The sequence below is a fragment of the Wolffia australiana genome, chromosome 4, assembly GCF_029677425.1.
Source record: "Wolffia australiana isolate 7733 chromosome 4, ASM2967742v1".
Lineage (NCBI taxonomy): Eukaryota > Viridiplantae > Streptophyta > Magnoliopsida > Alismatales > Araceae > Wolffia > Wolffia australiana.
Genome location: NC_135838.1, coordinates 6,835,555 through 6,847,094, shown reverse-complemented (window position 1 = coordinate 6,847,094; position 11,540 = coordinate 6,835,555). Strand labels below are relative to the sequence as shown.

General features: G+C 40.2%; 1 protein-coding gene across 1 annotated transcript; it reads right to left on the bottom strand.

Annotated features, from left to right (window-relative positions):
- Positions 1 to 682: 682 nt before the first annotated feature.
- Positions 683 to 2,601, bottom strand: LOC144702587 (16.9 kDa class I heat shock protein 1-like). The gene is made up of 2 exons (XM_078574623.1): positions 2,274 to 2,601; positions 683 to 1,159 (listed from the first exon to the last, which is right to left on the bottom strand). The coding sequence occupies exons 1-2, from the start codon at positions 2,500 to 2,502 to the stop codon at positions 876 to 878; spliced, it is 513 nt and encodes a 170-aa protein (XP_078430749.1). The 5' UTR covers positions 2,503 to 2,601; the 3' UTR covers positions 683 to 875.
- Between the last annotated feature and the right edge of the window lie 8,939 nt (positions 2,602 to 11,540).

The window sequence follows — 11,540 nt, the reverse complement described above, 5'->3', positions numbered from 1 at the left end:
CTGGACGGCCCCACCTTTTATAGGGGAAAATATGAGCCTTAGGGGCCCCTAATCGGAGAGAGAGAGACCTACTACCATGCCCACACTCGGGCTCACACACACACAAATGTGTTGGTCTGTACAACAGCCCCAAACATGTGCGAACAAACAAAAAAACAAACACATACATGGCTGACATACAAGGCATATTAAACAAAGAAAGTATAAGGAAAGATAATGTCAAACCTTTGTGGCCCGTTGACAAGGCCGGGTACTGAGAAAGGTGGGTCTCGTGCGTGAGCCCTCGCTCGACGAACTGGATCGACGGGATCTTTGAAGCTAGATGGTCCCCCTTCAATTTTTTACAACCTCACTAAGGTAACAATGAAACAAATTCTTAAATAAATCAACATAAATAAAAAAAACTTGATTCCATCATATCTTACAATTTACATGCACAATATACGGAACACATGTATTAAAAACACTTTTATCCAAACGTGCACACTCCATGTAGATCTCTTTCCTACATATCAGACAACAAATTTACCTCAAGTACAAGAAAAACAAAGAAAGTTCTTTTCTCAGAAAGTCACAATTCCATACTTCAGAGGTGTAGGTAACATACAACAACCTATCTAATTATACACTCATGTTGATTTCCATGTTATAGAAGCAGATAAAAGAAATGTCCACCGAAATATACATGTAGCATGAAAAATGTATCTTAAGTAATTTTACAGTGTACATGCATGATACATCAAACATATGTACAAAAAAAAACCCAAAGAGGTTCTTAGCTCTGTACATACTACAAACATGTACATAACATACAAGATACAAGATCACATCCTCACGCTTCAAGATTCAGGGGATGGCAGGCGGAGATGCAACGATCAGTCCCCGGCGGCGGCGATATCAACGGCCCGGATGCTCCGGACAGGGCCGCCAGCCTCTCTCTTAGGAACGGTGACGGTGAGTACGCCGTGGGCAAGCTCGCAGCGGACGGCGTCCATGTCGGCGTCTTGCGGCAGGCGGAAACGGCGTAGGAAGCTGCCACGTCGCCTCTCTGCACGGTGCCACGTGTCCGTGCTCTCTTCTTCTTCCTTCGTCCTCTCCCCACTAATTTGAAGTATATTCCCGTCTTCAACGTGCACGTTCAGCTCCTCCCTCTTCACCCCTTCCCGCCATTACAACACACAAAGAAAGAAATAAACAATAAAATCCACCCACTGTTGTTGCTGTTGTCTAGATTTTCTTTTTTTAAGTATCCTTTGGATTCTTCCATGAAAAATTATGCTTATGATTCTAGTTTTTTCTTTAAAAAAAATTCAGGAAGAAGGGCTTGACCAATAAGAAGGCAAAAAGGAAACCAAGAAACAAAGAGAAGAGCAAAATTTAAAGCTGAAAGCTTATGATTTAGAAAAAAAAAGCTTAGGATGTGGAATAAGGGCTTGAAGAGGCTGACATTCCTCGGCCATAAGAAAAATGAAATGATAAGAAAAATGAAATGATTAGGAAAAGAGAGGAGCTATCATTCATACTGAAAAATTATCTTGACTAAACAACAAGAAAGGAACAACCGAACGAAAGAAACAAAGAGAGGAGCAAGCTTTCTGGCTAAGAGCTTACGATTTTTCTAATCTTACAAGGAAAACTTAAAACTTATTGAGAAGAAGAAGAAGGAGGTATTGAAGTGGCTAAAGAGACTAATCAATAAGGAGCGGAAAAAATGAAACCAAGAAACAAAGGTTTCAGGCTAAAAGCGAAGAAACAAAGAGAGGAGCAAGCTTTCCGGCTAAAAGCTTACGATTTTTCTAATCTTACAAGGAAAACTTAAAACTTATTGAGAAGAAGGAGGAGGTATTGAAGTGGCTAAAGAGACTAACCAATAAGGAACAGAAAAAATGAAACCAAGAAACAAAGCTTTCAGGCTAAAAGCGAAGAAACAAAGAGAGGAGCAAGCTTTCCGGCTAAAAGCCTACGAAGAAGAAGGGCTTGAAACGGCTGAAGACTAACCCATAAGAAGGGAAAGAGGAAGAGAAGAAACAAAGAGAGGGGCAACTTTTCCGGCCGGAAACTTCGGAAGCCTGTGATTCTATTCTTTATAAGAAAAAAATATGACGATTAAGAAGGCTTTCCGGCAGAAAGCGTATGATTCTAATCTTACGAACCAAAAATAGAACCGACGACGAAGAAAAGCTTAAGATTCTAATCCAGATAAGAACGAAAGAAAGGAGAGGAAAGAAAGAAAGAAAGAGGGTGATGATAGATAGGCTGAGACTGCGGTTTACCGGGGAGGTCGGCGTGGAAGATATGGGCGGCGGGAGTTTCCTGCCAGTCGACGAAGGTGCGGGCAATGGCGAGCGTGTCGTCGTCGCCGGTGCGGCCAAGGAAAGCGCCGACGTCCCACGACGGCCACCCGCCGCCCCCGCGGCGGAGATCCAGCGGATCCCACACGTCCATGGCGAACGGGTCGTATTCCCACCCCCTCACTCCTCCCCACGGCACCAGCGACGCCATTTCTTCTTCTTTCTTCTTCTTCTTTCTTGTTTTTGTTGTTGTTCTTCTTCTTATCGAGAAGAACGAGGTGTTCTATGGAGTGGCAAGTCTGTCGTTCTTATCGAGAGCAGCAGGGTAGCGGGAAGAGGCACGTAGAGAGCAAGCGTGGCAGGTTGCATGGCTGGATTGCACCGACCGACCTAAAGAGGGTAAATTATCGAGAAGTTGGATAGTTTGGAGTTGATGATATTAGATATAGCGAGGGAATACAGAAGATTGGGGAGTTACTAAATTATCGAGAAGTTGGATAGTTTTCGGTTGATGATATTAGATATAGCAAGGGAATACCGAGATTTGGGAGTTAGTACATTATCCAGAAGTTCCGTAGTTGGCAGTTATGATGGTAGATATACCAAGGGAATACTGAGATTAGGGAGTTAGTAAATTATGCAGAAGTTGGATAGTTTGAGGTTGATATATTAGATATTGCAAGGGAATACCGAGACTAGGGAGTAGGTAAATTATCCAGAAGTTTGGTAGTTGGCAGCTATGATGGTAGATATATCAAGGGAATACTGAGATTAGGGAGATAGTAAATTATGCAGAAGTTGGATAGTTTGAGGTTGATGATATTTGATATAGCAAGGGAATACCGAGATTGGGAGTTGGTAAATTATCGAGAAGTTGGATAGTTTGCGGTTGATGATATTAGATATAGAAAGGGAATACTGAGATTAGGGAGTAAGTAAATCATCGAGGAGTTGGATAGTTTGCAGTTGATGATATTAGATATAGCAAGGGAATACTGAGATTAGGGACAGTAAATTATCGAGGAGTTGGATTGTTTGCAGTTGATTTCTGCTGTGTTATTTGTTTGATGGCGTCATAAAATTATGTTTCACTCTGGGTATCTTGCCACCATGTATTTGGGCTGTTGTTTATCATATTCCAACTCATTCAATTTTTTTGAATCTGATATTATTTAGTTCTACATGTTTATATGGTCCATGCATAAACATTTCTTTAGTTTTTCCATTTCTTTTTTTGATAACTGCACAGATTGTGCATGAAATGATTTCTGGAATTTTCTGCTTGTATTTATATTTATATGAAATATTAATAAAATTTAAGAAATCTGAGTACTGGAATTTAAGAGGTAAAAACATAGAAACATGAAGTACAAGAGAGCAAAGAATCTAAGTGGGCCAGCAGAATGCTAAGTTCAGTAGCAGTACCTTCAAAATCTACATGACTTTTCACGCACAGAAATCATTAAGGACTTTTCACATACATTATTGTAAAAAAATATGGAAATATGACTATGTATGGAATCCTATAATAGCACATTACTTATCTGCAAAATGGAAAGCGCCTGCCAGTCAGCTTTCCGAAGCCATCAGTTTGACCCCCGAAGTTGTCAGGTTCCGCCGACATTCGTGCCAGTTGTGCCTTCCGATTAGGGGCAGTCCCGCGCTACCTACGACGACCCATCAGCCCGGTGATTGATGGAAATATATGTGGCCGGCAAGCCAATCACACATTCCACATCTCGTTCCATATTCATTAATAGAACACATTCATTATAGTGCACGTGTGATGCGTATAATGAAGTCCATGAATACATGATCTGACTTAGTGAATTATAATGAGATCGTAATGCGGAGATCACTCGTCTTTAAGCATGTGTTCTAAACATTCCTATTCAAAGGATACACGAGAAGGACATCGAAGTATCCGGATAGAATAGCACTATCTAGCCTCACTCATGTGATGAGTATGGCCGGTCACGTAGCCATTAGTGTGCCGACACTGAGGATAGATAGTGGGTGCTCTTTAGTGGAAAGAGCTCACTGAATTGATCCGTACGAACCCCTGAATGGTATTATACCGTACTGTCAATCAGGTTGATTCACGTCACGGTTGTGTAAGTGGTCCATAGACCTGAGACACCAAAGACGTATTGTGGACGGACGGTTGTACTTTGGCTATGGCCAACGAGTCTCTAATCATGGGATTCTAAACGGTCTTAGTTCGGTTGCATCAAGAAGTACACGAAGGCGATTGAGTGGTCAAGATGGGATCGTCCACCCTCGGTATAAGAGGTGACAGCTCAAGGAAGTGGATGCGATGAAGTCCTTGGCCAAGGTAGTGAAATATCGGAGAAGAGTTCTCCGATGATTTCCGAATGCATCAGTACTAACTCGGATGACCGATAAGGGTTTGACAGTTGGCCATACCCTAAGTCGTCCAAGGAGCGTCAAGTGGATGAGGGATTATACATACACGGTAACCGATGATGAACAGGTTCCATGAGTGAGTCGATACACACTCCTTTGTATCTTCTAGGACACGAGGTGTAGCTTGGCACCCCACGTGTTGGAGTCTCGACCTATCGATTGGGTTAAATCAATCCGACATTAATTAATCTATATGATGATATAGTTAATTAATTTGGAAGGCCAATAAAGGTTATTGGGCCGCTGGAGTCGTTAACTAGACTGATACATGGGTCTAGAGGGTCACACATAAATAATCTTTTGGGCGTTGGAAGATATACTTAAGTTTTGGGGGTTTTTATGAAAAATACCCACTTAGTATAAATAGGGGAAGGCCCTGAACGAAATTGACCCAGGCCAGAATTGTTCAGGGGCCTTCCCCTTCTTCTCCACTCTCCCCACACCCCCTCTCCACCCCTGATGTGATCGGGACGACGTAACGACGCCGATGGAGATCGAACGGGGCTCGTCTACGAGAAGGAGGAGATCCAACGTGCCGAGGATTGCGTGGATACATCTAGAGCTGCACACTTGAGCAGCTCGACTCGTCTCGCTCCGGGATCGAAGAAATCACGAATCGGATTCGTGTAAAGGTACGCCATTTTAATGGTTTTGTTGATGTCGTTCGATTCGCAAAGAGTCTTCCGCTGCGTATCATTTTGTGTTGTTCATCCATCTCAAGGCCACCAAAACCCAACAGTCAGGCTTCGCCGACATTCGTGCCAGTTGTGCCTTCCGATTAGGGGCAGTCCCGCGCTACCTACGACAACCCATCAGCCCCGGTGATTTGTACTATCCGCATCGCCGACAGCTGCTATCACCGCGCTACCCGCTGCCAACTGCCGTTGCCAGCAAACACGTTGTTGGGGAATACTTCCGCGCCCAAGACATGACCAGTGTTGCCCATTCCGCCGCTGCCACTACCACTACCGCGCTAAATGCAGCTGCTGCTATCGCCTGGTATGGTAACACACTGTCTGTCTACGTTCGCTCACTCGTGTGCCTTGTCGCCCTCCCTTCGCTTCCTCGCTTTCGACTTATGAGTTCATGCTCCAGCGCCGCATTCCTGCCACTTGACGAGCCACGCTAGTCTCTTCCCGATCTGACTCCACCATCAACCTGTTTCGGCCCATTGCATCGACGAAATCTCTGACGATGAACACCGTCACCGATGAGGTACACCGTTCCCTTGCTCGTCCGATACATTATTTTCTACAATATATTTTTGGCTGCACTCCCGCCCGCTCGGGTTAGTTTATGTGAGAGAATTCATCAAAAAAATTATGAGTTGAGTGAATTCTTTGGTATGGGTCAAACCCGTCCGTTACGTGCGAGCGCCAATGGAAATTCTCCCGTTCGACATCGTAGTCCACGTCGTCGCTCCAACGAGGGTCAGGAAGTCATTGTCACTGTCATCAATCGTACATTCGGACCTCGGAACTCGGCAAATTTTCCCACGAGTCAGGGCTTGCATGTACATCCACGTAGAATTCACGTCATCACGTAGTTACATCTCCTTATGAATTACCCATCAGACGCCATCGACGACGTCCGACATCACTGTGTCCCACCTAACACAAACATGTTGTCAAGTTCACACGTCTTGAACTGTTAAGTCGCCATGTTGAGCGATAAAAAATTTCTATGTGCACACCCAATAATTCCTGAATATGAAATATGATTGATTTTATAATACAAAGAATGTCTGCTATCAGGGGCATAATAGTCTAGATAGTCATTGATAAACTAAAAATTGGGTTAAAATGTCATTTAATGCTCTAGTTTATAGAACAAAATTTATAAAAAAAATCCTAATGTAGTACAAGGTAATAGTCTAATCTATGAGGAGAAGAAATTGAAAAGGTATTTTTTATATTTATATATTTCATACTCATATTTAATATGAAAATATATTTATATTTTTTGGATTTCATATAATACTCTTAGTATTTATTTAAAAAGAAACAAGGGAAAATTAGTGAAAACTAATTTAAAGAAACAAAAATATTTTATATTTATTTTCACTATGTTATAATAATTTAATAGATTGAAAGGATTTTTTATGGAATTTGAAGGGAAATTTATGAAGTAAAAAACAATTAAAAACTCCAAGAAGAAGCTATAAAATCTACTTGACTATATGAAACATTGTCATGGCTCAATTTTACAAGATGGAAAGATTTATTAGCAGAAGTGAGGGTGTGTATCTTAAAGAAATGAAATAAAGAACCTCTAACTGTATAGGTTGTGTGGGACTCAAACCTTGAGCTCTTCAGATGGACAGAAAATTGTTCTTTAAAAGGAAAATATCCGATCCCAAAGTAGCAAAACCTACTGATAACACGCAGTATTAATAGGTTAATATAATGATACATACGTGGTTATCTGAATTAAATCAGTAATATGTATGTGTTATCAATCCTAAAATTATTCAATATGTTTTAAGAATGATCTTTTGAATTTTTTGAATTTTTAAGTATTTTAAGGATTCTTATGATGTTATATTTTGAAATAAAATAACTTTTTGACTTTGATTTTTTTAAAAAAATTTGACATTATATCCATAAAAATATCATTTTTCCAACTTGGAATAAATATATACATAGTTTTAGGCTTTATATTTTATTTTATATGAATTATTAAGGTATTTTGAAGTTTTTATTATTGTCATGCCATGTGTTGCCATTCAATTCCTATGACAGCAACCATTTGAAGATTAACATTAATGATTGGTGATAGCCACTCATTAAATCTCATGAATGATTGTAGTCATCCAATCATTGAACCTCATTACTGATTTGTGTCAGCCAATCGTTAAATCTAATTATTGATTGGCGCCACCTACCATTAAACCTCACTAATGATTCGTGCGAGCCAATCGTTATAGCAAAACCATTATGGCATCATGATTAGCAACACTATCTCATGATTAATGAATAAATAATCTCTTTCTTATTATTTCAATTTCAGGGATGATTTGGCCCAATAAAAAAAGAGTTATTTTGTGGAATAAATTTGTGAGTGGATCGAGACCAACAGAATTTTTAAAAATCACTTTTATAGAGCTTGAACAAACAAATATTGTAGTGCTGATAACGTGTCGTGAGACATGTAGCGCGCATGTATCCTGCTTTCATTAGTCTTCAAAAGAAACATTTTGATGTGGCATACAATGATATGCCATCATGTCAGACGCATATCCCCCCTTCAATATGTTAATATAATAATATTATATTGTAGTTTAATTTTTTGTCATTTTCAAGTAGCAGCATGTGGCATGGGGGAGCAGTTGATCGTGGATTGTGGGGGCCAATTTGAGCCAACTATTGTATTAAATGCCACGATGAAGACAAAGCCTTAAAAACAAGATGATGGTGCTGACGAGAGTGAGGAGATAGAAAATATATGGATTCAATCAATGGCTATGAATCATACAACTTTAGGGATAGGTATCCAGTAATCTAGACGTCTAATTGAGCTAAAATTTTGAGGGTTCTTTGTCTTTCTTTTTTCTATCCATCTGTATAGTTGGATTTATAAATTCAACCCTCAATCTTTGTAAAAAAAATATTTTTTAACTCACTTCCTCCTAGAGAGGCAGATTGAAACAGAGTGAGATCTTGAAGGTCCATCAAGGGTGTTGTTGGTGACTTGAGCGCCTGGAGAAGGTCAACAGAGAATTTGGGAGTTTGATCTCCATCAGGAACATGCCTTAATCGAAGGTTAATCTCTTGCCTTACATTGATCCATCTTCACCCCATTCACTTAGGTAGGTCATATCCCTTTCATTATCACTATCCACCATCATCCATTACCATCCATCATCATCTATCACCTACATCACATATCATCTATGCAGTCATGATTTTACCCCATGTTTCCCTCTCTATTCATCTAATAAACCCTAAACTACTATCTTCCTCCATTCGATTCCTCATCTGCTAATTCCACCACCTTCATCACTATGTCTCATCCTACCATCTCCATCATGTCTCATCTTCAAACCCTCATTTAAATCATAAAATCTAATTTAATTTTTTCTGCTTATCATTTCCCCTTATTCATCATCTTTTCTTATCATCGCCTCATCACATCTCCATCTATCCCATTCTCTCATTTTCACTGAATTTTTTTATGTTCCACTATCTACCACTTGTGGTAATATTCATCTTATATCTATTAAATAGTTATTTTCCCCATCTCATCTTATCACTACCTCTTTTCTTATACATATTAATTCTCATCCTCTTAAAATCACCATATTGTGAGAGGTATTTCCCTAAGATCCATCCATTGTGGAGACAACACGTACTCATCCACTATCTTATACATTTACATGAACAATGGTCAATATATGTTATTGATTAAACACAAATCAAACTACTATATCATTGAAAAAAAATAAAGGTAAGAAGTTATTTTATCCATCTGTTAATGTACACCCAAAGATTATTTGGGCCATATCGATGCAGTGCGGCCAGATGAAGAAGAACTATGCCTACTAAAATAAAGGGGAGTAAATAATGGAGACTAGAAATGACTTAAGGTGACAGTTTCCATAGAAAACCACTCCAAAATCAAGTCATAATGGTAACCCCTACTAAAGATGTAGTGCTAATTAAGATTGTAATTATTGTTGTGGGCCAAAAGCTCATCTGACCCCAAGGTGGAATAGAGTTAAGTAGAGTTAGTCTCAGAAATCAATAAAACATAAAAATATAACTTATGAGAATAAACTACAAATTTATTATTTTAACCGTACTGGTGAATAATGCTAGTGAAAACATAAAATCAATTTCCAAAAAAGAAGTAGAGAAGCATATTTTTATTGACCTAATTTGATGTAATATCCGGCGTAGTTCTTACTCATAAGTAGTGTGCTTTATTTCTTTGTATTTTAATTTCCCCGACTGATTTGGATTGGGCAACTGTGTTTTGGGCCTCGTCTATTTCTCCTTTCGTCTCTTTGTAATGAACATTTTAGGGGAATATCGTCACACGACGGTTTTCCCCGTTGTTGGCCACTTGGGCATCCTCCCTCCCTATATAAAGGGATGGTATGTCCAAGGATGCCTTAGACTGTATTGAAAATTGAAAGTCTCTTGTTCTATAGAGTTCTCGTTTCTCGCCTAGTTAGAATAACAGTTGTAGATCTAGATTGAGACGAGATTGTGGATCCCTCGCCGCTGTGCCAGATTCACCACGTCAAGATCACTTCGTGGAAAAACCACCATCGTCAACTCCACAACTTCGTCTATTGAGTTCTTGAAGCAGATGAAGAAATATCATATCTTGTCCACCGACTCCCAAGGTTTGCGTCTAAGAAACCCCTTTCTGGTTCACCATTGTTGATCTTCAAGAACACATCGGTTGGAGTGAGCTTGATTGCTTCCTCCAAGAACCTACCTTTAATGGAGCGCTTGCCAAGATCAATAAGGTTCCAAGAACCTTCCTAGAGTGGACCCCATCACCTCACTCGTGCATGCAATTGCCACCCACCGCCTCCAACCGCGCGTCGCCTCACCCGCCGCCCGTGCACAAGCTGCCGCCGCGCGCGCCATACGCATCTGCGCGCGCGTGTGCCGTCTCGTACGCCGCACGCTATGCACACGCTGCATGCAACCTCACGTGTTTCTGGGGCTTCTACAGCTGCCCGACCAGCCAATCGCCCGTGCCGACTTCACCCGTCAGTGTGCTCAGTCATATGGTCGCCTGCAGCCTGCTCATCGTGTGTGTCACGTGCCTCTCGGTGTCCCTCGTGAATCGTTCCTACACGCGTACGCTGTTGATAACTCAGATTTTGGTGTGGATGAATAATTCCAATTTTATCAGATGTTCCCTTATCGGGTGTGGATTAATGATTAAGTAAACACTAATGATAATCGTTTAGGTAATGTGAATTAAAACAACAATATTTATAAACCTTACTAGTCTAGGGAGAGTAAGGGTCGATCCTCAGAGAGCAAAGCAAGTGAATTTTTAGTTTAAAAATATTTTTTTGGTAGATTTGCATAAGTTTGTGTCATACTTCTACTTTATAACCTGTAAACCAAAGTAACTAGATTTACTAAAATTATAATTAAGAAATTTAATCCATATGAAAATTAATGATAGAAGGAAATATTTGACAAAGTATGATTTTTGGGCATTTTTAACATTTTTAGGAAACTATTTTGAATTTAAAATAAAATAAAAATAAATAAAATAAATTTAACCGTCTAGATGTTGGAGGTGTTGGAACCGTCCAGATGTTGGCTAGATGTTCTAGGACTGACCTGTAGACAAAGGTGAACACAAAAGGGATGAGAGAAAGAAATAGTGATCGAGCCTCTTTGTCACACCCGCCCAGAACCAAGGCGATCAAAGACTCTTCCACTTCTCCAGCAAGTTTTGATTTGGAATGGCCCTGCTCTACCCAACTCTCACTAAAGGTAAGAGAACTCAAGAACAATTGCACACATGCCACTAAATCATGGAAATAGATTGAAACAAGAGTGAGTATTACATTGGATTGTGAGGGGTTTATATAGGGAAGAGAGAGAAATGATGACTCTTGGATCTCCCAAAGTCTTGAATGATCCCGATATTTTTTGCAGCCTCAATCACGATGAAGCGGTGTCCTCCAATCAAGTTTGAGTCCTCTGATTGCTCGTCATTATGGTCTCTCACTTGGCTTGCCTTTTTTTGAAGATTTGGCCTTAATGAGATTAAAGGCTCATTAAAGTCATGCAAGCTGTAACTCTGGGCCACTCCTAGAGCTCTGAACGTGGTTGGGCCTTCTTG